At 36.8% G+C, this 25030-nt stretch overlaps 2 protein-coding genes and 1 long non-coding RNA gene across 17 annotated transcripts; 1 reads left to right on the plus strand and 2 right to left on the minus strand.

Moving 5' to 3' along the window:
* Nucleotides 1-21: 21 nt before the first annotated feature.
* LOC129444980 (uncharacterized) lies at nt 22-8716 on the minus strand. Of its 12 annotated transcripts, none has more exons than XR_012369026.1 (6): nt 8174-8412; nt 7927-8004; nt 7571-7709; nt 6251-7474; nt 992-2849; nt 22-891 (listed from the first exon to the last, which is right to left on the minus strand). XR_012369026.1 is itself a non-coding variant. In XM_073866205.1 (6 exons), exons 2-6 carry the CDS (start codon nt 8210-8212, stop codon nt 2596-2598), a joined length of 1734 nt encoding a protein of 577 aa, XP_073722306.1. In that variant the 5' UTR covers nt 8213-8259; nt 8447-8716; the 3' UTR covers nt 22-2595. The 12 variants fall into 12 exon arrangements, 10 of the variants coding, with proteins under 10 accessions (XP_073722306.1, XP_073722305.1, XP_073722308.1 ...); XM_073866205.1 differs by adding an exon at nt 8447-8716 and having other exon boundaries at nt 22-2849; nt 8174-8259; XM_073866207.1 differs by adding an exon at nt 8447-8708 and having other exon boundaries at nt 23-2849; nt 7927-7986; nt 8174-8259.
* On the plus strand, nt 3731-5243 carry LOC141363530 (uncharacterized). The gene is made up of 3 exons (XR_012369028.1): nt 3731-4185; nt 4277-4310; nt 5037-5243. It is a non-coding gene; the product is annotated as an uncharacterized lncRNA (long non-coding RNA).
* A 2178-nt stretch (nt 8717-10894) lies between the features above and the next one.
* On the minus strand, nt 10895-24740 carry LOC129444978 (serine/threonine-protein kinase pim-3). Of its 4 annotated transcripts, XM_073866215.1 has the most exons (12): nt 24353-24740; nt 22544-22711; nt 21774-21956; nt 18952-19122; nt 14569-14669; nt 14339-14392; nt 13878-14256; nt 13615-13791; nt 12426-12558; nt 12205-12318; nt 11956-12089; nt 10895-11813 (listed from the first exon to the last, which is right to left on the minus strand). In XM_073866215.1, exons 1-10 carry the CDS (start codon nt 24468-24470, stop codon nt 12276-12278), a joined length of 1527 nt encoding a protein of 508 aa, XP_073722316.1. In that variant the 5' UTR covers nt 24471-24740; the 3' UTR covers nt 10895-11813; nt 11956-12089; nt 12205-12275. The 4 variants fall into 4 exon arrangements, with proteins under 4 accessions (XP_073722316.1, XP_073722315.1, XP_073722318.1 ...); XM_073866214.1 differs by having other exon boundaries at nt 10895-12089; XM_073866217.1 differs by lacking the exon at nt 18952-19122 and having other exon boundaries at nt 10895-12089; nt 24353-24737.
* Nucleotides 24741-25030: the final 290 nt, after the last annotated feature.

The raw sequence follows: 25030 nt of genomic DNA on the forward strand, positions 1-25030 counted from the left end.
GTATTAGTATTAGTCGAGAGTAAACACAGACATGCTGAGATTTTTGTGTTTTATTTAAATCATCAAAAGCATCAGAGGTCATATATTTTAATACATGATACATACAAAAGTTTTTTCATTGCTTATATGGCAGTCAGTAAAACAGACAATTACAAAGAGGATAATCTATTACAGCAGTTAAATCATCACCAGAGACAAAGTTACATATTGCTGGGTTTACTGCAGGGTTAAATTCACTAAACACTCCATAATATTAATTCCTAAATACATTAAAGAACATTTGACATGCTGACTGATGAAGAACCACTACAGAAACTAAAAGGTCATGGTGATGGACAAAATACTGTATGAGATGGGAGGAAAAGATTTTGAAAAATGTTTCCACTACCAAAAATATTTGTTCTGCCCCCAAACCAATTTTATGCAACAATATCTATATCTAAAGCAAGTGAAGCCTAGAGGTTAAATGTGGCATAACACTACTTTAAAAAGAGATATACCTTATTAAAAAAAAGATTACCTTAGTCAGTCTTAAAGATATCAAGAGTGTATTTTTACATTATAGATTTTATGTAGAAATCTCTGAAACTTGCTTCACTGATACTCTGTGTTTAGATATAGTTAATAAAGTTCAGTTTAAGGATTTTGCCCTGCCAGTCAAGCCCACATGCCTTTATCTTCATTCACTGTTATATCTACCTTTAAGCTAAAGCACACTTTACCATATACCATTAATCTATATAAAACTGTACCATACCACCAAAAACGTACTGAAGTTATACTTTTGTTAAGCTATTAATTTTTATCACCACCAGGTGGCGACTGTAGCTCAGACATGCAGTCACTGTTTCATTTCTCTGCAAAGGTTTGAGTGGAGATGAGCACGTGGACCTGTGTGATGATAATAAGAGATTATTCAAAGACATATCAAAATTATGATAACTTTAGTATTGGGCTAAACATTTCCTACTGAAAAACAGCTAAAAACAACCTAAGTTAGGTGGCTGGTCAAACTAATGGGTCACCTGGTCTTCCACCCTGACCAGCCAAACCCTCTTTAAATCCAGCCTGTTAAAGCAGCTAAAACAGGCTGGGAGACCACTTAAAACCAGCCAGCCATCTTAGGTCTGTTCAGCAGGGTTATAGATGCAATCTACTGTATATGTACCTGGGGCATAAGAAAGTTAAAGTTCCTCAAAGTTGAGGGATTAGTTTTAAGTTGACAAAACCATACTTTCACTCTAAAAATATTTGTAACTAGTGCTGGGCAAAGATTAATCTAGATTTATCGCATACAAAATAAAAAAGTACTTTTTTGCGTAATGTATGTGTGTGTGCTGTGTGCAATTATTATGTATATTTAAAAACACACACATACATAAAAATGTCAATTTTTATTTGAATATAATGTTTTATTAATTTATATAAAATATAGAATATATAAAAATATAAACATATATACACATGTAAATGTTTCTTAAATAAATACATGAATGTGTGTGTATTTATATATACATAATAATTACGCACAGCACACACTTGTACATTATGCAAAAATAACTTTTATTTTTTTTTTACGATTAATCTAGATTATATGCCCAGCACTATTTTTAACCCATAATGGGACATAAATACTGGACAAAACATGTGATGGGTTAAAAAAGAAGTCTGAAGAAGGGCGGTAGCCCGAAACGTTACTTCGGTGATTAAAAAAAATTTTTTTTTTTTTGGTGAGTGCGGATTCCTTTTTTTGTCTTATTGGGTTAAAAATGACCCAATGTTGTGTTGTTGTTATGCAACCATGGGTTAGAATACCCAGCATTGAGTAAATTTTAACCCAATATTAGTCCACGAGCATGTGCACATAAAAGAGTGATGTTTGTCTTAAATGGATGGGCCAAGTTCTGTATATTTCTCAGTAATCATTTCTTTTCCCTTTTTTTATCAGTTTTTATCTGTCTCATAGTAGTATATACAGTCATCCATCATACAGTCTATCATGTAATGGTAGTTCATTGATAGTAATAATTTCTTAATAATCATGCACAAATATTAAGCAAATTATTTACTGTTTCTCTCCTGCTGTCAAAGCAAGAAAGTTTGCTGATACATGACAATTAGTGTGTTAATACAATCCTGTTAGCCGGCACTTTTATTTTTGAGCATTTTATGAAAAATGACATACCCAAACTAAAACGTCTGCAGCTCTTAAAGCCTATGGTCTATATTCATAATTCTGTGGCCGGTTGCATAAAACTTTAAGACTAGCTTAACATTTTTCTTCAAGACTGATCATAACTGTTTTAAGTATGTTACATAGAAAGGTAGATTGGTCTAATATAAATCCAAATAATAAGACTGATTAGCCCTAACTAATTGCTAGTTAGTCAGAATCATACTTAAGACGCAGTCTTAACGTCACGGCTATGTTTATGCAACCAGCCACTGGTCTTGTTTGAAATTAGACACTTTTTTGTTGCCTAATAGTCATAACAACTCCGAGTAGTATAGGAGCAGAGTAAAATAAGGTAAAATATACATGAAATGTATATTTGGACACCATATAGGTAAACTAACAACTGACCGTGTTGTGATTCAAATTTCAGAATGATACTCCAAAAAATTTAGTTTCTGTGAGCTTTTATTTTTTTTAAATCCAGGCGTCCTTTCAAAGAAAGTGCACCTGGAGACTCCAATAGACACATCATAACAAAATGACATGATAACCAACTTCTCTGCCCACCAAAGCACATAGAAAAAAACTATTTCAGAAAAAATATACTTATTTTGAATGTGGTCGCTCAGGAATGGACTCCAGATTACAGTCCGCATCTGTGTCATTTGAGGGCCTATTTTACAACATAAGGAAAACACACACACACACACAAAGCAAAAAAGAATTTTAGTTTGAATCATAAGTTAGAGACATACAAACTTTGATGTAATATACATATACACACAAACATTACATAAATTATTTTTATAAATACAAATGCCTTATGCTTGCCAAATAACTTATGCTTATAATCATAGATATGTATAAAGGCTAGATGTCTCACGGCGGAGTCTCTAACGTCATCACCCGGCGGCAACCTTACCACGGGCAGCTCGCTCACTCGTAGCATTGAGTTTAATGGTGCAGGTACTTTTAAATGACCATAACTTGCTCAATTTTCTATCAACTTTCAAACGGTTTGGTTTCTTATAAACGTTATTAACGTGGCTATAATTTTGAATGTTTTAACGTGGTTTAGTATAAGTATGCCGTGTCATAGGTACATCTTTGACGTTTATAACAACAAACCAAATCGGTAAAAAAATTAAGCACGTTATGGTCATTTAAGAGTACATGCATCATTAAAACACAATGCTACGAGTGCGCGGACTGCCCGTGGTAAGATGGCCGCCAAATGCGGACGTTCGCGGGCGAGACTTCATCTAGCCTTCATACATATCTATGCTTATAATGCTTAACATTGCTGGTAATACTCATATTTTCCCCCACATATATTATTTTCTAGTTTTAGTTTCTATTTATTCTATGCATCAGAATCATATAGCCATAAATATTTTGCATATAACATCTCATAGAAAAATTCGCATATGTAAAACTCGTGTCTCAGTCATTTTCGCTGTTATTTTTATAATCAAAAACAGATAACATAAAACAAAAAATTCATGATCAACATAACAAGACAAACTTTAACAACTTAACAGTTACAACTTAACAGTTACTGTGTAGTCTGGTCTTTTTGCACCTCGATCGTGCTCCTCTCCAAAACAGAAAAAAATCGTCTGCAGTCGACGACCCACAACGGAGATGTTTATATTTAACCTCTGCGGAAAATTTGATCGTATCTTTGAGATCTGTGAGCTAACGCTAGCCATAGCCAGTTGCATGCATACATGTATTGCAGATCTGCGCAGAGGACACATTTTACAAAGTTGTGGTGCTGGCTGCAGGGCCAAATTGGAGCTGAATCTAGTGGGCGGGGCAGCATCACTTGCGCAGGCGCAGATATAGTTCGTTTAAGCGTACAGCCTGTATCAAGTACTCCGGAGTATCGAAAACTGTAATTTAAAGAAAACTTGAACTTTAATATGTATATAAAATCTTAATCTTACATTTATCGCTGTCTCGACGGTTAAGGTTAGGAGTAGGTTAACTCCCGACTCTTGAGCAAGGTGATTCATCACAAAAGCTGTTCATATGTGATGCACTGTATAAAACCTGTAAACAAGACAATTATGCTAATTTATTCTTTCTACGTTTTAGATTTTATCATCATCAAGAGTGGTCTCAAGTGCAGGTATTAAACTTTCACTGCTGTTACTGTGTACATCAACACTAATCAGACGTGATAGTATTATTACACATTTAAAAAATTAAACAGTTTTAGCATATTGTTGTTGTTTACAGGTGATTTATTTTTCAATTGCATAATCATGTAACATTACTAATTTACAAAAATCAGGGCTGAGGCCAGCCAAGTAAACAGACTAGTGTGAAAAAATACTCTGTAAATGAAATAATAATTGATTAAATAAATTAAAAATTGCTGTATCTTGATACAGCTCTGTTAGTACATATTTAGGCAAAACAGAACACAGTAAAAAAAACTGTCTAGATTGAATGACTCCTACACTCGCTGTTATGCAAACAACACAATGTTTGTGGTATTTTTAAACACATAGATGATATTTTTGTTATATTATATAATTTACACCACCTACAGTATATGCCATATAAGTCAAGATATAAAAAACAATGCAGTGGAGACTTTCAAGTGCTGCATGGCAAAATAAAAACTTGATAGTTGTGTTAATAATAGGCTAATACACTAATTTTAGATAAGCATGTCATGATTTATGAGAATTTAATCATGAACAGGGAATAAAACTGCATATGTGGTCAAAATTAATAATGACATTCATAATTTGACTATCAAAGAAATTTCTCTGTTGTTATTTTTTCTTGTCATTTAAATTCCATATCCTAGCATGTTCATTGCATACTTCAACTCATTTATTCAAAGAGACCAGTTGTTGTCCAGGCCTGACGTCAGAGAGGACACAAGATCTCCGGAAGGATGATGGACTGTGTGACATTTCCGTGTGGGTTGTAGGAGGTCAGTGGATCCCCTATGTCATGTTTTCAAAGAGGTTATACTGTTATTATGGTGTGTCAGCTTGTGCAGTGAATAAGGATGTCACCCAAATACGATAATCCTGGAGATTACGCATAAAAGGTAAACTCCTCTGCTGATATTTCCTCTCTGAGGACAAAACATGAGTCATATGCATTTAAGACTTGCACTACAATGGCATAAACAGGTATAAAGGCTAATATACTCATAAGTGAATAATATGCCAAAAAATAATAATAATAATTTCAGAAGTAAAAAAGTTATATGCTGAAAAGAAAGATCTGAAAATCAAACTTTTTCTTAAAAATATAAAAACAGAGATAGCCTTCAGGATGTTGTTTGTCTGGAAAATACTGGGGGCCCTGGGGTTACTGTCCATATTGCCATGTCTACCTTCTATCTGATAGCACTTTAATATTTATCCAACGGAAAACACAACTCTGATGTGATGAGCTTGTGAAACAGTTGCTTGAAGTACATTTGACCTCATGATTGGGATTCTGACCGGAAATGGGGCCAAAGAGCAGATGTGGTCAGAGTTACATTAGGCTATAGACAAAACAAGGTATAAAAAAATGGGTTGCACATGTCTTGCTTTTGGCTGGACGTGTGTTCCTTGGCTACAATATAAGACTGGTTCTGGTATAGTCAGCTTGTTTTGATTGTAATTTTTATTTTAAGATATTTTTCAGACACTTTATTGTGTTTATATCTTATGAAGATTTTCAGTTTTTGAAAGATATATTCATTAAATAATTACTTTTAAAATATGTGTTATGTGTATTAATATTTACTGCCAGGTAAACCTTGCAAAACATTTAATGTGTGAAAATGATTTCATGAACAACCAAACAAAATGTATGAGAATTAAAGGTCAAAGCAATAAAATATCACAATTTATTAGGCAATTAACCGTTTTTTTTTTTGGATACGTAAAAATTAATTGCACAATAAAATGGCTAATATTGGAGTACTGGGACTCAAATCTCTAATCCTACTTGTATGAACAACGTGCTTAATATGCTTAGCAAGTACCACTAATGAAATTAAAATGTGATGTGATCTTATGTAAAAATAAATAATACAAATAAAATAAATCTTACCGTTTTTACACATACTTGTCTGGGACGGAGATAAATGATTTCCAGTTTGGCCACGCCCCCTTCTGAAAATAGGATACAAGTTAGAATCCGGAAGGAGTTTGGACTCAAAGTAAAGCTGAGAATCTGGAAGGTGCTTAAAATCTTGTGTAACTCTTTCTTCTTTACTGGGCGTCAAATTAACCGCAGACACGAGCGACGGGATTGGCTGAGACTCCGCTTGTGGCCTTCCCTCCACTTCTGATTGACAGGTAGATTCAGTCTGAGGTGTGGATACTGTAAGGGGTTCTATAGAGGCTTGCGAATCACTTACAGGATTTGATATTATACAATCTTGAGCATCTTTGGTCCTAACTGTGGTTGCTCTACGACGCCCTCTCCTCCTCCTCTGACCGTTTCCTCTACGTCCGGCCTGGTCATTGGACCTGCATACCGATTCTGAAAGTTCTGAGGTCGTGTGACCTCTACCACGCGTTTGTGATTGGCCGAGCCTGCGTCTGCCCCGCCCCCGAGTGAGCTGGCTGTGAATGACAGCCTCTAGGTTGACAGGACTGTGAGATGCAGCCATACGACGTGTTGTTCGGATATAATACTCCACGGGAAATGGTAAGCCTTCAACCAGCGTACAAGAATCCAGAGCTCCAGACATAATTAAAGAGTGTTTATTATCTGTGCTGTCATTATTTCCTTTATATGCATCCATTTGTGCAAGGTTCGCTTCTGATTTAACAGTAATATTATGGACTGACTCACATGACGGGAGAGAAGAAGAGGCTTGCATGGAGTCCTTACATGCAGCTGTTTTTGACTGTAACTTCTCTACCGAATGATGGATAAGAGGCAGACTTTCTTGGCATATATTCATCTGACTCTGAAAGGGTAAATGTTTATTTTTACATAAAACCAGTGGCTTGTTTTCACAGTTCACAACCTTTAGCTCCTGTGGTTCTTCAGCAATTGTATCATTGTCCTGGTTTTTCTCCACCTTGGCTGGCAACATCCCCATATGTCTTTCTTTTCTCATGTCAGCCTTATTTTCTCCACCTCCATTATTTCCCTGTTTGAGACTTTCTTTCTCTTGGCTGTTGTCAGTATCCGACTCTCGCTCTTTGTTCTGCAGGCGCAGCCGGCTGCGCTTAGAGCGCAGACGGTGGGCGGGGCTTCGCATGCATGCAGGAGATGACAAATGAGGAGCAAGAGCAATCTCAGCAAGTTGAAACTGGAGGGCTGGGTTGGAAAAAACAGAGCTGTTTATTTTTGCAACAAAGTACAAAAATTAGTAAAAGAATCCAGAAATATTCCAGAGAGACACGTGTCACTCACCGGTTTGTAAGTGCTGAGCATTTTGGTTGTCAGAAAGTTCAGAAGCTGCCACAGAGGAAGATGTTAAACACGCTGATGTTTCATTGTTCTGGTGAGAGACGTTGCTCTGCCTGCGAATAGCATCCAGGCGTTCTGCTCTCTAAATGAAAAAAAATCACAAACTGATTTGTACACTGTTTCTGTAGCTTAGTTGGTACAGCATTGCATTAGGAGTTCAAAAGTCTTGGGTTTGAACCCCAGGGAACATGTAACAATGTGAAACCTGAACGCACTGTCACTTTATATGTCAATGTTTAGTGATATATCACACATTGTTGTGTTTTAGTGTAGGATGCTCATAAATACAGCATATTTACCTGTAATCTCACTGCTGTCCTCTCATACTCCTGCTTCAGTAGCTCCAGTCTTCTCCTCAACTTTAAAACATGTAAAGACTAATAATTCAGACAATGTCTGTCGTACTTCACAGAATACTAGTATCATGTCAATAAAGTTATCTTTTGTGGTAGTAGTAGTACATGATGTTTTGATGGCTTTAATTGAGCTATACATCTACAAATACTAAATAAGTTACATAATATTAGAAATAAAAAAATAACTTACTGCCTCTTGGTCGTCGTTAGGGTGAATATCTTCCTCCATTACGTCGTGATGCGATCAAAAGTTCGTCATCGATACAGTTGTTAATACTGTAATTTACATTAACAAAGTATCATCAACCGTAAACAACTGCACAAACATCTGTCTACGCGCACAAATGAGTTTATATCCAAATAAAACAACACTTGTTCGTTTACATTAAATGCAACATTCACATTTTCCAAAATAAAAAGTACTCCTGCAAAAGGGTATTTTGAGTTTTGTTTATTGACTCACGACCACAGCCATAGAGCACGCTCTCTCTCTCTCCCGCGACTTCTGACTGCAGACAGTACCAATCGATCAAATGATACCAACGATCATCTGACCCTATGAGCTTAAATCGGATGATATTACAGTTAAATTGTCAGGTGTTATGTGGCAAATATATAACAAAATAGACATATTTAATATAATTAAAATAAATACAATTACGTTTATAATATGCAGACAGACCCACTCGTGAGCGACGCATCGATACTCGTTTGGTAATGTCTTTCACATCCTGGCTACGTTGATGTGCATGAAAACATCTATTTGTTTTACATCTTGCAACTGTAATCAATATTGAGTAAATGTGAGTAAATCTTTACAAAAATATAAAACTATAATTTGATTGAAATTGTTGTAACTTACTTAAACTATTTTTGGCATGTTTTGTTTGTTTTATAGGTGATTTTTTTTTTAAATTGTCAATATGCATAATAATTTAACATTACTAATTTACAAACATCAGCCAAGTAAACAGACTAGTGTGAAAAATAGATACTGTAATGAAATAATAATAATAAAAAAATTGCAGTATCTTGATACAGCTCTCTGTAAGCTAGTGTGCAGGGAAAACTGAATGCCAGAGTAAAAAATAAAGATGGAATGACTGCTACACTTGCTGTTATACAAACAACACAATGTTTGGGGTATTTTTAAACACATTAGATGATATTTTATTATTTTTTACATTTTATTTTATTTTAATTACATTTTGTATTATTATTTATTATAATTGACACCACCTACATTATATGTCATATTGTGTATAAGAAACAATGCAGTGGAGACTTTTAAGTGCTGCATGGCAAAATAAACATGTTTTGATTAATTATTATTCACTAATTTTAGATAAGCATGTCTAAAGATTTATGATCATGATGATGGACTGTGTGACTTTTCTGTGTGGGTTGTAGGAGGTCAGTGGATCCCCTATGCCATGTTTTCATAGAGGTTATAGTGTTATTATGGTGTGTCAGCTTGTGCAGGGAATGGAGATGTCACCCAAATACGATAATCCTGGAGATTACACATAAAAGGTCAACTCCTCTGCTCTCTGACATTTCTTGTCTGATGACAAAACAGGAGTCACATGCATTTAAGACTTGCACTGCAATGGCATTAACAGGCTATACTCTTAAGTGTAACATCATAACTCATACTCATGCCAATAATAATAATAATAAAAATAAGTTCCTGAAAAAAAGAACATTAATATGCTGAAAATCAAACTGATCTTCTAGATTGATGGATGGATTAAAAATATTAAATATAAAAACAGAGATAGCCTTCAGGATGTTGTTTGTGTGGAAAATACTGGGTGCCCATGGGGTTACTGTGCATATTGCCATGTCTACCATTTGATACCACTTTTTTAATTTTCATCTAACGGAAAACACAACTCTGACGTAATGAGCTTGTGAAACAGTTTCTTGAAGTTCTTGTTGCTATTACGTCTTCACCAGCAGGTGTTTCGAGCGCTTCAAAATCAAATTTCGAAGCAATTGGTTCATTTGATTCCCATCACTACATCTGGCTTTAGCTACAGTGCATTTCTAGATTAATTTAAGGCCAATTGCAATTATATTATCATAAATATATTTCAAATGTATTTTGTTAAAGATACACTTCACCCAGTTGCATTAAGCTTTGTATAGTTAGAACCCCAGTCATGTTTTTGAATGGTCATGCATCATTCCCTCTGTTTCCCCTGAGACAGGAGAAATACAGATTTCAGTGTTGCACTTCCTTCTTTCAATGATGTAAAAATCATCATTTTGCATCATTGAAAGAAGGAAGTCCTAAATCTTTGTAGAGGGGGTGAGACATCAAACACCCATTTTCTCGGTCAAATAGGCACCAAATTCGAAATGTATGTTACATTTCGACTACAAATATGACACACTTTCAATAAAGATTAATGTTTCTACGGGTGAAATGCTCCTTTAAGTAATGTCCTTTTAATGAGCTCCTAACTTTACAACAAAATAATAGCTAACAATGATAACAAAAATAGCAGCAGTTGAATAAATAAAAACAGCTAAAGCACAGTCCTATAACAGTAGCAGTAAAATGGATGCATGATGGGTGAAATTTTCAATTCCACAGATTTAAATAAGCTAAAATAAGTTAATCAAAATGTATTATTGAATGAGAAAAATCATTCAAATTGTGCATTAAACTATTACAGATTTATGAAGGGTAGATTTACATGTTTAGGTTAAGTGTACCTATTTATTTGGGTTAAAACAATATCAGGTTTAACAGTGTGTCTGACTGGATTTACTACGTTAACTCCCAGTATTTTATACCAAGGTCAAGGGTTGGATATTGCATATGAAAAACATTTACATAAGTGACCCAAGTTAATCATTTCCAATAACAGTTTGATCAAATAATCCAGAAAAGTCTTCCATACTCAATTCAATTGATTTATATACTGTAGCCCTTTTCACAATTGTTTAATTAATTCAAAGCAGCGTTACATTAATAAAAGCCGGAGAAAACACTGAAAATTGGGACAACAAAAGTTGCAAGGTGCAGCAGCTAAGATTAAACTGAACTATTGAGCATTGTAATAATGCAACGTATAGAAGAGAGATCTAAGTTAAGCCAATGTCAGCTTACTCCCTAAACTCAGAGGGGGAAAAAACTTGAGAAAGAGACAGAAATAGCTGATTCTTTAAAAAAAAAATGTATTCATTAAATTTAATTTTATTTATATAGTGCTTTTTCAAAGCAGCTTTAATTCCCCCAGCTTTAAGCAGGGGAAAACACAGAAAAATCAACAGACAACATAAGTAGCGAAATACAGCGGCAATGAATAAACTTTACAAGCGAGCAGCTGCTAAGTTAAGCCAATGTCGGCTCAGTCCCCGGGTTGAAAAAACCCCCTAGGAGAAAAACCTCCCGCATTTTTAGCCAGGAAGAAAAAAGTCCTAGGAGGGGAAAAAACCCTTGGGAGGGTTTTTGCTAATCATAAATAGATTTGCTAAAAATAAATACAGCAGGTATGAATAAACTTTACAAGCGAGCGTGTTAATGATGTAACGGATAGAAGAAGGTGCTAAGTTAAGCCAATGTCGGCTGAGTCCCCGGGGTTGAAAAAACCCCCTAGGAGAAAAACCTCCCGCATTTTTAGCCAGGAGGAAAAAAGTCCTAGGAGGGAAAAAACCCTTGGGAGATATATATAAACATATATATGTAAACGGATTCTATAGAGGATATACTATATATTAAGATACTATACTATTAAAACGTTAAAAAAATTTCTTCAAGGATGAGACAGGATCTTTATGAGACGTTCAGCCAACCATTTGTGTCCATGGGATACAACCTGAAGATGAGAAAGCAAAGAAATGTCAACATTTAGTTTTTAGTCATCATATAGTATATCTAGAACCTTAAAGCCACAATATGGATTATTCCTATAATATTTATAATTTGCACAGAGCGATATATTAAATGTGGTTGTGTACTGTAAAGTTCCCATGGATTTGTAAATCCAGGGAAATTCCTGTTTTAAATAATGGCTCGTCTCTTGTCTCCCTTGTAATTGTCACCCTGTTAGTGACTTAATGTCCATGGTATTCTTGGTTTTCGGTTGTAGAAACTAGGGAGACACGAGAGGACAAATGCAGAAGTGGTGGTTAGACCTGCAGCTAATTCATTACGGTGGCATTAAATAATATGATCAAACAAACAGTTGAAACCCATTCATTCATTACCTTTTACGGAAACATGATTTGCAAACTCCATACGTCTCTGGATGATGAAAACAGTATCTTCCATCATTCCCTTATCCTTCAGCCTCTTCAGCCTTTGTTGTGGCTTTTCTTTTACTGTAGGGGTGAAAATGTACATTTAAACAATCTTACTATTGAACACACTATACAACTATCAAAGACAAAGCATGTAATCTGCAAAATGTAGTTTCCTACTCTGTTACCTCTTTCTGCGTTTGAATTCCGGTTTTTCATTAATCCATTCAGTTCTGAACCAGTCGTGACTTAAGATCTGGTGGAGCCATGGACGTCTATCTGGTCTCACATCCAGGCACCAGTCTATCAGTTCACAGATTTCTGTACAATTTTAGGAGAGAGCTGGTTAGTCATCATGATACACAAATGGCAATAATTATCATGGCATAAAAAGACACTTTTGTTGTCATTGAATAATACTGTAAGAAGTCTGTCTGTCTATTATCTAAAGCAGTGATTCTCAACCGGTGGTGGGCCTTTATATCTTTCACTTTTAATATTTTTTTCCTGCTCAAAATGACACCTATGTGGTTTGGTTTTCCATTTAAAGTAATGACATTACTCATTCATCTACAGGGGTACCACCAGGTGTACCTTTAATGACAGAAAAATGCATGTCACAGTGCATCGTTTTTCTGTTATTCTACGTTGATACTATAATGTCTTAAACGGTCATTGGTGGACCGTAAGTTGCAGGTTGAGAACCCCTGATTTTAAGTCATTTGTTACCAAATTGTGACCCTGGACCACAAAACCAGTCATAAATCGCATGAGTATATTTGTACAGTTTGGGTGAAAATAATGAATTTTTCTTTTATGCCAAAATAATTATATTAAGAAAAATATTTTTTATGAAGATATTTAGTAAATTCCTACTTAAAACTTTATTTTGTGAGTGGATGCAGCCGTTTGCACAAAAGGTAATTATTTGCAGATTAATTCTAATAGTTCTGGATGCACACTGCTCACGTATCCTGTGCATTAGAAGCGCAAATGTCCCGTCAATTGGATTATTTGTCATTTTGCCACAGAAACAAGTCAAGACTTTATACTTACGCCTACTAGACATACGGTTTAGTCTCAGACATCGGGTGTATGCCCAAATATTCAAATCGTTGTATATCAGCCAAATATTGTGCTAACAAACCATACAACAGTGAAGCTTATTTATTTAGCTTTCGGATAATAAATCTTAATTTGAAAAAACTGAGCCTTATGGTTTTGTGGTCCATAGTCACATCTGGCCACAGACAGACGTTACCTCAGGTTAAGATGATGGCACAGTGATGTAATACCTTGGGGAGCCACTAATTGACTGATAAACTAAACACAATAATAACTTTGTGTGTGCATATGTTGATCGATCATTTCACTCACCCTTTGATAAGCCTTCATCATATTTCTTTGGTTCACCCGCATACAAGTCGCTTATAGGATAGGGGTAAGCTGCATGCATCATGAAATATAGCATACCACCTAAGGCCCAGGTGTTTGCTGGCCTGGCAAAAAATTTCTTATTTGTTTGAACCTCAGGCGGTGTGCATTCTTTAGCTCCTGTACACAAGACATTGTGTTTAGTCATTTCGTAAAAGATGACCCAGCAGGTTTCCATACTCTGCTACATTTAAAAATCAGCTCACCTCTAAAGTCCTTGGAAGCATGGCCATCAAACCTAAATAGATGTCCAAGCCCAAAGTCAATTAACTTTAACGTCATTGTTTTCTTCTGCACCAAGAAGTTCCCCGGATGTATGTCGGTATGGACGACACCATTCATCAGGCAGTGTTCAACTGCTCGTACGGCCTGATACATCAGATGTCGTGCTGCACTTTCACTCAGTTTGTATTTGTAAACAAAACTCCACAAGGATTGGCTCTCCTGAGGATACTCCATCGCAATTGTGAACATTTTGCTGGTCTCATACCAGTCATACATCTCGATGATATACGGGCAATGGTAACTTTCTCTTAACCTTAGCATTAATGCTATTTCTGTTAGCAGCGGTTGGGGATATCCAGGCTTGAGAAAAAAAATGAACATATTACAATTAGATAAAACTAATATTTTGTGTATATTCTGTCTAGTTCACTTTACAACTTACAATCTGAATATATCTGTCCTTCTTCTTTTGTTTCATCATTTGCTTGATGGCAACCTGTAAAGAGGAAAAAACACTGAGTTTATTTCTCCTGAGCTGACTGAAGCAGCTAACCTGACACTGCACATGTAACTTTAAGGTTTGACAATCTACAAACTTTAAACATCGTTTAGATCAAGTGGACGTACAAATTTCTGCAAACATTGTGTTTGATATAAATATGAGTGCATTACCAGATTCCCATCCGTTTGACGGATCCCTTTGAACACTACGCCAAAGCTACCTTGCCCAATCACATCCATCTCTAACAGTTGATATTTAGACTCAAAGGTCTCTGAACAACACACAGAAAACATGAAAATTGATGAGGTTATTAATACAGGGATCAGAAGTAAAGTACAGCATAGATTTCAAGGTACAAAAAAAATATGATAATGAAACCATTTCACAAATTGGTGCAATCCAGTCTAGGAGTAATAAAGGCAGTATACTCACCTGTAGTCACTGATGGACCTGGCTCAGGATCGGCTTGTTGGTTGTTGCTTCGCTTTTTAAAAAGATTAAAAGTTTTCGGCCTAACAACTTTTACATATTTTCGGACAGGATTTCCCGCATCTTTTGGTACAGGATTTCCCGCATCTTTTGGTACAGGATTTCCCGCATCTTTTGGGACAGGATTTCCCGCATCTTTTGGGACAGGGGTTCGGGGATTTCCGATTGCTTGTGGTCTATTTGAATCTGGATTTCCACCACCTTTAAGCCCGACATTGGGTGGAACGGCACCTACATTTTCTAGGCTGGCATTAGCGATGGCAGGAAAACTGATGTGAGGATTTAACTCACGACTGGCCAGATCAGCACCATCCATTCCAACAGGATTAGCAAGATCGGCATCGAGCTGTGGAGTCGGCACTGACTCCACATCGCTCTTCCGGAAGCGGTCAAGGAAGCAACGCTTCAACGACTTTCCTTTGTCCGGACGAATCTTAGGTTTTGCCTCATGGCAGGCCAGATCAGCACCATCCATTCCAACAGGATTTGCAAGATCGGCATCGAGCTGTGGAGTCGGCATTGACTCCACATCGCTCTTCCGGAAGCGGTCAAGGAAGCAACACTTCATTGACCTTCGTTTGTCCGGACGAATCTTATTTTTTGCCTAAGGGCAGGCCATATCAGAAACATCCCTTCCAACAGGATTAGAACGATGGGCGTCAAGCTGTGGTGTCGGCACTGACTCAAAATTGCCCCTCTGCAACCAGCCAAATAAGCGACTCTTCCAAGTCTTTTGTTTTTCCATACGAATACATATATTCGATTCGGGGCATGCAAAATCAGCACCATCCATACCAACAGGAATAGCTGAATCTGCCTCGACATGTTGCGCTTGAACAACAGTCTTTTCTCCCTGGAGGTCATATAAACGGCTCTTCGAAGCCTTTTGTTTCTGTTTCTTCGGACCAATCTTAGTCTTTGACCAGAATGCCAGATCAACCACTTCCCTAACATCAGGGATAGCTGGATCGGCTTCAAGCTGTGGAGCCGGCACTGGCTCCACTTTGCCCCTCCAGGCCCGGTCAAAGGACGTCTTTCGTTGGTCCGGACTGATGTTACTGTCTACACCAAAAAACAAAACAAATGATAAACTATTAGAAAATTAATTATGAGAGTAGTTGAAAGTGAATGACAAAGAACCATGGCCAGTGATTATACTTAATAAACACATTTGACAAACTGTGGAGGTCAGTGTGAGATCTACTATGGAGGACCACAAGAGCCATGCAAAATGTAACAAAGAACCCCAACATTCAACAACCACCTGGACAACAAAAATAGCAATTAATACATTTGTTTAAAAATTCATTAATTAATCTATAAATAAATAGATAAAAAAAGTTACAAAAAAAATCATTATGTAACATTTTATTAGGCAATAAAAAGTGATATTATAAAAATAATGTAGAAATGAAACATCAATCCACCAATAAATAGTTCAAAGCAAAATAACTATCTACAAAAACAACACAAAACACTCAACAAGCTCATTGCTTCAAATTGCATTTACAAATTCCAAATTAAACAATGGAACTTCAAAATGTATTTCAAAAAGAGATTCAAAAAGAGAAACAAACAACTGGATCTACAAATTGAACCACAAATACAGGTCCAAACCAGGCATCCAAAAGGGCATTTCCGTTCAACATCTCCGTTTATACTTCCCGATGGTTTTCCTTATTCTTTTCACCATTCGATTTGCTTTTCGTTTTAGCCTCTCTATTTAGCTTTTCCGTGACTCTTTGGGTCCTTGCAAATGGTCAAATGAGAAATGCAAATTACCTATGGCCAGGTGGATGTAACAAGCTTGCTGATTGGCTCTGATTGTACGTCATGCACAGATTTATACATCTCGGATGAGGACCCAAAAAGTCACGGAAAAGCCAAACAGAGAGGCCAAAACAAAAAGCAAATCGAACAGTGAAAAGAACAAGGAGATGTCACGACAGGGTTGGAGAGACAGGACGCAAACGCAGAGTTCGAACCAATAAATAACATTTAATAATAAAACTGGAAACAAAACACGAGGAGTAAAATAACAGGCATGTAAGTAACACAGGAACATCCAAGGTGAACAGGAACAGACATGGAAGTAATGACAATGACAATCTACCGGCAACCGGTGTGACAGAAACAAGGCATATAAATACAAAGACAATTAAACATAAGACAGGTGTGGTGTATTGGCTTAATGAGTCAATGAGAGTCCAGGTGAGACGGATCAGTGCAATACACAAAACATGACACGGACTAGCCGTGACATAACCCCTCCCTCTACGAGTGGCTACCAGACACTCAAATAAACACAAAACAAAAACAAAGTCTGGTAGCAAGAGTCCAAGGGAGGGGTGGAGGGCTTGGGGACCCTGGCGAAGCCGGCAGCCGCCGGGACGAGACCAACAGGAACGGTTGGCCGGACTGCGCCAGGAGAACCGGAGCGACCGCTCCGAGAACCGAGGCAGACGAATTACCCCCCTCCTGGGAATCGTCGACGATCAGCTGCCCCCGGAAGTCATCTCCCATCCCCTCGCGGAAACGGAGACCCTCTCTCGGTAGCCACCCCGGGGAAATGATCGGGCGTGGTCCGTTCCAGATCCCCCTGCGAGCAGGATGGTGGTCCTCCGAGGGACCGTCGACGACGACTCAACCGTTGGGGGACCGCCTGGGCCGATCCTCCTCCCGCATGCTCGCGGGAGCGAGTGATCGCTCACGGTGGTCCCCAAGAGACATCGGGGCTGATGGGGAATAAACCCCGATGTCACTACTTCCCCTCGACGAAACTCCTGGGGGAGCCGCCCTCCGTGAACCCGCTGCGTCCAGTGCTGGCCGGTAGATTCTGTCACGACAGGGTTGGAGAGACAGGACGCAAACGCAGAGTTCGAACCAATAAATAACATTTAATAATAAAACTGGAAACAAAACACGAGGAGTAAAATAACAGGCATGTAAGTAACACCGGAACATCCAACGTGAACAGGAACAGACATGGAAGTAATGACAATGATAATCTACCGGCAACCGGTGTGACAGAAACAAGGCATATAAATACAAAGACAATTAAACATAAGACAGGTGTGGTGTATTGGCTTAATGAGTCAATGAGAGTCCAGGTGAGACGGATCAGTGCAATACACAAAACATGACACGGACTAGCCGTGACAGGAGAACCATCGGGAAAATCAAAACAGAAATGTCAAACGGAAATGCCCCTCCAAATGCCCAACCCAAAGCCGTATCTGCAGTTCAATCTACAAATCCAGTTATTTATTCCTCTTTTTAAATCGCTTTTTGAAATACATTTTGAAATTCTATTATTTAATTAAGAATTTGTAAATGCAATTTAAAATGATAAACTTATTGAATGTTTTATGTTGTTTTTGTAAATAGTTATATTACTTTGAACTATTTATTAATGGATTAATATTTCATCTCTACACTACTTTTATAATCACACTTTTTATTGCCTAATAAAATGTTACATAATGTTTTTTTGCAACTTTGTCTAAACAAATCTATTAATTGCTATTTTTATTGTCCAGGTAGTTATTAAATATTGAAGTTATTTATTACATTTTGCATGACTCCTGTGTTCCTTCATAATCTACAAGGCACAGATTTGGTTAAAATATTAAGGGGGTTGAAGTGTCAAGTGTACATGATGTTGTTATCATAATCATTGTGTAAATATTGGGTTGTCATTGCTAGTTTAAATTATGGGGGGTTACCTCTCCCCATCCACCTGGACACTAAGCCTCTATTAATAAAACAATGTAACTGAGTATCTTATAAAACTGATTTAATAAATTCCTTTTTTTTCTAATGTGTTCCAACTCTTATTTTAACAGCATTAGTAATGCAAATAGCATTGCTGTATTTTCATAATGCTGTTAAAATAAGAGTTTAAAAAATGTGTCTAACATTAATTTCTTATTGTAAGATGTTTTATTTGACTGACTTTAATGTTATAAAAATATCAGTATCTGCATGGGCCATCTAAACTTTTGAGGAACAAACATCATGACACAGATTTAAAAAATAGCAAGTACACAAAATTTTCATCTAACCTATTGGGCTGTTCGCCCCATCAAAAGTAGGAGTAAACTCCTTTCCTTGTCCTTGTGGAATTGAACTACCTCTGTGTCTGTCTAACAGAGATCCAATGTTAAGGACACTGTCAGCCACAGCACACGGCAGGACAAAATCCATTCCACTATCTTGGCAACTCCTTCCCAACACTGCAATTCAATAAAAAATGTTATAAAATGAATGCTAAAGTGATCATGTTGTGTCTAAAACTTGTCACTTCATTTTAATGTATTGTTTATTCTGCATCAGTGGCCGCCAGTGACTTCATTTTCGAGGGCACCTGAATGGGAAACTCATCAAAACATGTATTTAGCCCGTCATGTGTGTGGGTCATTATGTGAAAATATGCGTTTGGCGCGTCATGTTAATCTATGTGCATTACGCATCAGGTCAAAATACGTGCTTGCTGCACACACTCTGAATGGGTTTATGATAAAAGAGATGTTCACGTTTGCCAGACACTCACTTGATCTCATGTGTAATCAGAGTTTAGTATTAAGTGAGTGTCTTCCACGTATTTTGTGAATGTGAGCGTCTCCTTTATTCAGGGGCGGAGTGGGACCAAAAAATCTACCGGGAAATTTCGTATACCACCGGCCCTCCGTGGTAAAAAAAAAATGTCTTGTAGCCTATTTGTAGTAAAACTAGGGTAATACAAATCGTAATCAATTTGCCCCCCAAAAAAACATTTTCATAATATTAATAAAATCATTAAATCATGGCTAATTTTCCTAAATGAGTAACTATACAAAATGATATCTGGTTGAAAGATGGAGATGCGCACCTCAATCAGCTATTACATAACAGAGCGAGACGAGAGACGAATGTGCTCATAAACTGAAGTAATATGGAATAGTTTGTGCATCTTTAAATAGCTGTAAGAATATTTCCTTTAAATGTAATTTTGTCATATAAAGTTTTGAGAGATAATAATGTTTTTTCAACGGTTATTGCTTATTTATTTTAATGTGTTTGGCGCATTACCTCAGAGTTTATTTCAGTAATATTGCTTTTTTTCCCGCTAATAATAATACAATTTACATGCCAATCCTGCTTCCTTGTCTTTTTATTAATTTCATTATGCTGTAATGTTAATTTATATGTGGATATTTATTGGCATATGAGACGTTCATTGCTATTATATAATCTCGTCTAATATTCAAATCATATCCGGAATAATGTGTGCATCTTTGAATAACTGTAAGAATACAGTTCATTTGAAAATATTTTTTGTCAAAGTTTTGAGAAATAATAATGTTGTGAGGATATTTATATATTTCAGTTGAATACTCTCGTCTATTAATATGGAAATCTAATAGAAATCTAATAGTAGGAAATGTGATACTGCAAAGTTACCCTTCTAAATTTTATTTATTATATATAGACATATGGAGATAAACCTTTGCAAATGTGCAGATTTTATCCATTCAAGTACTGACCACCAGGCTAGAGATTTTAAACATCCTTAATCCACACTTTCTATCAAATAGTCTCCGCTTGATGGATCAATCCGACCGCATATGTACTGCAATAAACAGGCATTCGGCGACGCGGCTTTTCACATCAAAGGCCGACAGGCTATGCAATTTGGAGAGGGGCCGTTCAATAATCCCCCTATATTTTTTAAAAATCCTAACATGGTTGGACCTGCCGAACAGGTTGAGCACTTTTATTGAGCAAAGAGGCTGCACAGTTTGACCAGAGGGAAGCGGCCGCACATCAGGCCGCCAGACGGGGTTGCTATATAACTTGCCAACCCTTGCAATGTATAACTATTATCAGACCGGCCCTCGCAGCCTCAAAACCCTACCGGCCCACCGGGAAATGTCCCGACTCTCCCGATGGCCACTCCGCTACTGCCTTTATTGCCTAGTATTGCCTATTTATTGTGTTATACATCCCTTATGAAAATTAAAGATGGTTTTACTATAGTTGCATCCAAAAAACATGGTTACTGTAGTAAAACCATTGTTACCACAAAATAACCATGGTAATCAATACACCATTAAACAAGGTTACTACACTTTTACCAAAAAAAGGTAAATTTTTGTGAGGGATATTTAAACACAAGGCCTCATACGACTTAGCTCTTATCTTAAATTGCAGGGATGTTTTATTAATTTTGGTCACTTTTTAAATTAATGGAGTCAAAATTTGGCTGCGTATGCTGCGTGTCAAGAAAAAACAACCCATCCTCACCCCATGTTGTCAATATTTGACGACACTTGACCATTCGTCAATATGTGACAGGGAGGGTATACCTTTCGCGTCATTTTTTGACGAACTGGGGACTTCAATACTATTACGTCCGTTGCATTCTCTTTCCTATTTTCTTACCATTTTCGCGTCGGTTTAGGGTTAGATTTACATAATGACATCCCTACCCAAACCTAACTCTAACCCCAACGCCAGGTGACAACTGTCGTACCTAACTCTAACCCCAACGCCAGGTGACAACTGTTTAATTTCGCGTACGCTGTTTAATTTTGCGTAATCCAACCCTAAACCGACGCGAAAATGGCAAAAAAATAGGAAAGAGAATGCAACGGACGCAACAGCACCGAAGTCCCCAGTTCGCTAAAAAATGACGCGAAAGGTACACCCTCCCCGCCACACACTGACGAATGGTCAAGTGTCGTCAAATATTGACGACATGGGGTGAGGATGTGTTGGAAAAAACGGCATGTTAAATGTGAAGTACACGAGCACCACCTTGTGTGTCTTTATGCATTAACAACACAATAACTGTATGTAAACTTATCAGAATTAAAGTCACATTTTGCTTTAACTTGAATCTTACTTGTTGGGCTTTTTGCCTCAGCATAGGCAGGAGAAACTTTCTCCATCTCCTTCTCCTCAACTTCTCCACACGGATTCACACTACCGGCAGCCTTCCCGAATTCCGACAACGGTCCAGTGGTAAGGACAGTGTCAAAGCTCCGAAAAGCATCCGATAGGAATAAATCCATCTCTGCTTCAAACACTGCAATTACAATTCAATAAATTAATGCCTTAACTTGAAATTATATTTTTGTATAAAACATGTAACTTAATTTAAACTGAAACTGTTTACTATATTGTATTAAATAAACATCACATTTGCAGTTATGCTGAAAGTCTGGATAACAACAGTTATATGCAGTATTCCATAACTATATTTTTTAATATCCCTTATGAAAATCAAACATGGTTTTATTACAGTTACATCCAACAAAACATGGCTACTGTAGTTAAACCAGTTAACCACGGTTATAGTAATCAATACATCAAGAAACATGGTTACTGCACTTTTACCACAAAAGGTACATTTTCGTGAGGGATGTTAAAAAACAAGGCCTCATACGACCTAGCTTTTATCTTAAATTGTGGGGATGTTTTATTAATTTTGGTTAATCTGTTTTATCAATTTATTCATTTTGCATGTTCTGCTGGTCAAGAAAAACGGTGGGTAAAATGTCAAGTACATGAGCACCACCTTGTGTGTCTATATGTACACGTGAATTAACAACACAATAACTGTATATAAATTTATCAGCATTAAAGCACATTTTGCTTTCACTGGCATCTTACCTGTTGGGCTTTTCGCCCCAGCATTTGCAGGAGAATCCTCCTCAACTCCTCCACACGGATCCGCACTACCAGCATCGTGCATGACTTCTGACAGTGATGCAGTGTTTAAGATGTTGTCAAATGTCAGAAAAGCATTCGATAGAAAAGCATCCATCTCTGCTTTAAACACTGCAAATACATTTTCAATAAATTAATGCCTTCATTTGAAATTATATTTTTGTATAAAACATGTAACTTAATTTAAACTGAAATTGTTTACTAAATTGTATTAAGTAAACATCACATTTGCAAGTATGCTGATAGACTGGATAACAACAGTCGTATGCAGTATTGCATAATATTTACAATATAATTTGCATATTTTTATGTTATACATCCCTTATAAAAATTAAACATGGTTTTACTAAAGTTACATCCAAAAAGACAAGTTTACAGTAGTAAAACCATTGTTACCACAAAATAACCATGATTTTGCTAATAGTATGGGGTGCAAACTCATCAGGGGTAAAAAAAAAGGTGACAAAGGCACAAGCTCTCTCTCTCTCTCTCTCTCATACATATACATATATACATGCGTGCGGGCGTGCGTGTGTGTGTGTGGGTTGGTCTATGTGGTTTACGAGGACATGAATAGTGTATAATGACATGTTTGTTATGCTATAAACATGGTTTACAGGGACACAGAGAGTGTCCCCATAAACGGAAAAGCTAAAAAACATACTAAATGGTAGTTTTTCATAGATAAAAGACTGGCAACAGGTTTTTGTGACATTGGGGTTAGGGATTGGGGTATTGTATTAACTATTGTGAAAAAATACAACCGTTTTGTGTTACAGAAATGTGTATTTCATATTAATCAGTAGGCATACACATAAACAAAAAATTCAGGGTCTGTTCTGTTCACAGTTATAGCTCTAATACATTAGGAATATGAACCCTGAACGAGCAACTTGACTCAAACTTGTGTACAATTCGACGTACAAATATTATTAAAGGTACAAAAGTGATTTAGTTAAGAGCTGTGAGCGATTTTCCCTCAATGCTGTTTGGTTAACACGAGTGACAGACAGGAGCAAAATTAGGTAACTTCCCCTTTAAGACCGGATCTAATATAACGTACTGTTACACATGCGTTTTCTCTTTCAGCTGTTTACTTTCTCTTCAGACCTAAATGGTCGTTTTCATGAGGATACTTGCAAAGAAGAGAATTTTGACGCATGTGTGTATTTAAGGCTAATACAGTGGAATAACACTCACAACCTTAATGAGTAGCGGATGCGCGCGTCTTGTACGTTCCCTTAGAAACAGCGCGTGCATGTAATGTTTGTTGTTTGTGTTTTATAATTACTTGATTTAAAACTGCGGTGCTTAAATAAGTGTACAAATGTTAAATTTTGGTGACCACGCACGCACTAACACTCATCGGATGTAGACGAATCACAAGAATGACCTATTTTGGATCCAAAACGTCGAATTTCGCCGAAATGTGACAAGTTTGCACCCCTGAATACACAAATAAACATGGTTACTACACTTTTACCACGAAAAGTTTAATTTTCGTGAGGGATATTTAAAAACTAGGCCTCGTACGGCTTCATCTTAAACAGCGCGGGTGTTTTATTAATTTTGGTCGCTTTTGTTAAAATTAATGGTGTCAAAATTTGGCTGCGTATGCTGACTTTGTACAAAAACGGCGGGTAAAATGTCATGTACACGAGAACAATCTTGTGTCTAAATAGTTACACACGCATTAACAACAAATAACTCTATTTAAACTTATCGGAAATAAAGAAACATGTTTTGCTTTACCTGTTTTTGGGCTTTTCGCCTCAGTGTCAAAGTTCGGCACAGCATTGGGTAGGCAAAAATCCATCTTTGCAACATCTGCTCCTTTCTTGTCCATGAAAGACGTTAAAGGGCGAGACATGATGTTGAAAGTAGACTGCAGACTGTGTATAGACTTGGTCTAAAAAGATTTGTGGTCTGAATAAACCGTCTGTCTGTCCACAGTGCGTCAAAGTAGCTTAAAGTAGCAAACTGTTTGCTAAATTCAGCAAAATCACTCAATAATCTGTACACAGGTTTCAGAGTCAACCAAAGCCAAGCGTTCAGATCAATAGAATGGTAGCGTTTGCTTCTGACGGACCCTTTTTATAGGCACTGTTTGTGACGTCATAATGGTTCCATGACAACGATGCGTTCTATGAGAACAATGGGTTCCATGATAATGACGCGTTCTATGTTCACTGTTCAACAGTAATGATTTTTTTTTTTCAATTTTTATGTTCCTTGTGTAGTTTAAATAAAACCATTTACAACTTGTGTATTTTTCTTATTGCAGATATATATGCATATCATATTAAAATGCTTTAATGTGTTTTACTTGATGCTTATTGCTACTTTTTGTAATGTATTTTACAGTAAGTGTTTTGTATTAATATATTTAGACCTATTGTGTTATTCATATACAACCACTAGATGGCACTA

This window comes from Misgurnus anguillicaudatus, chromosome 3, assembly GCF_027580225.2.
Source record: "Misgurnus anguillicaudatus chromosome 3, ASM2758022v2, whole genome shotgun sequence".
In the NCBI taxonomy this organism is placed as follows: domain Eukaryota; kingdom Metazoa; phylum Chordata; class Actinopteri; order Cypriniformes; family Cobitidae; genus Misgurnus; species Misgurnus anguillicaudatus.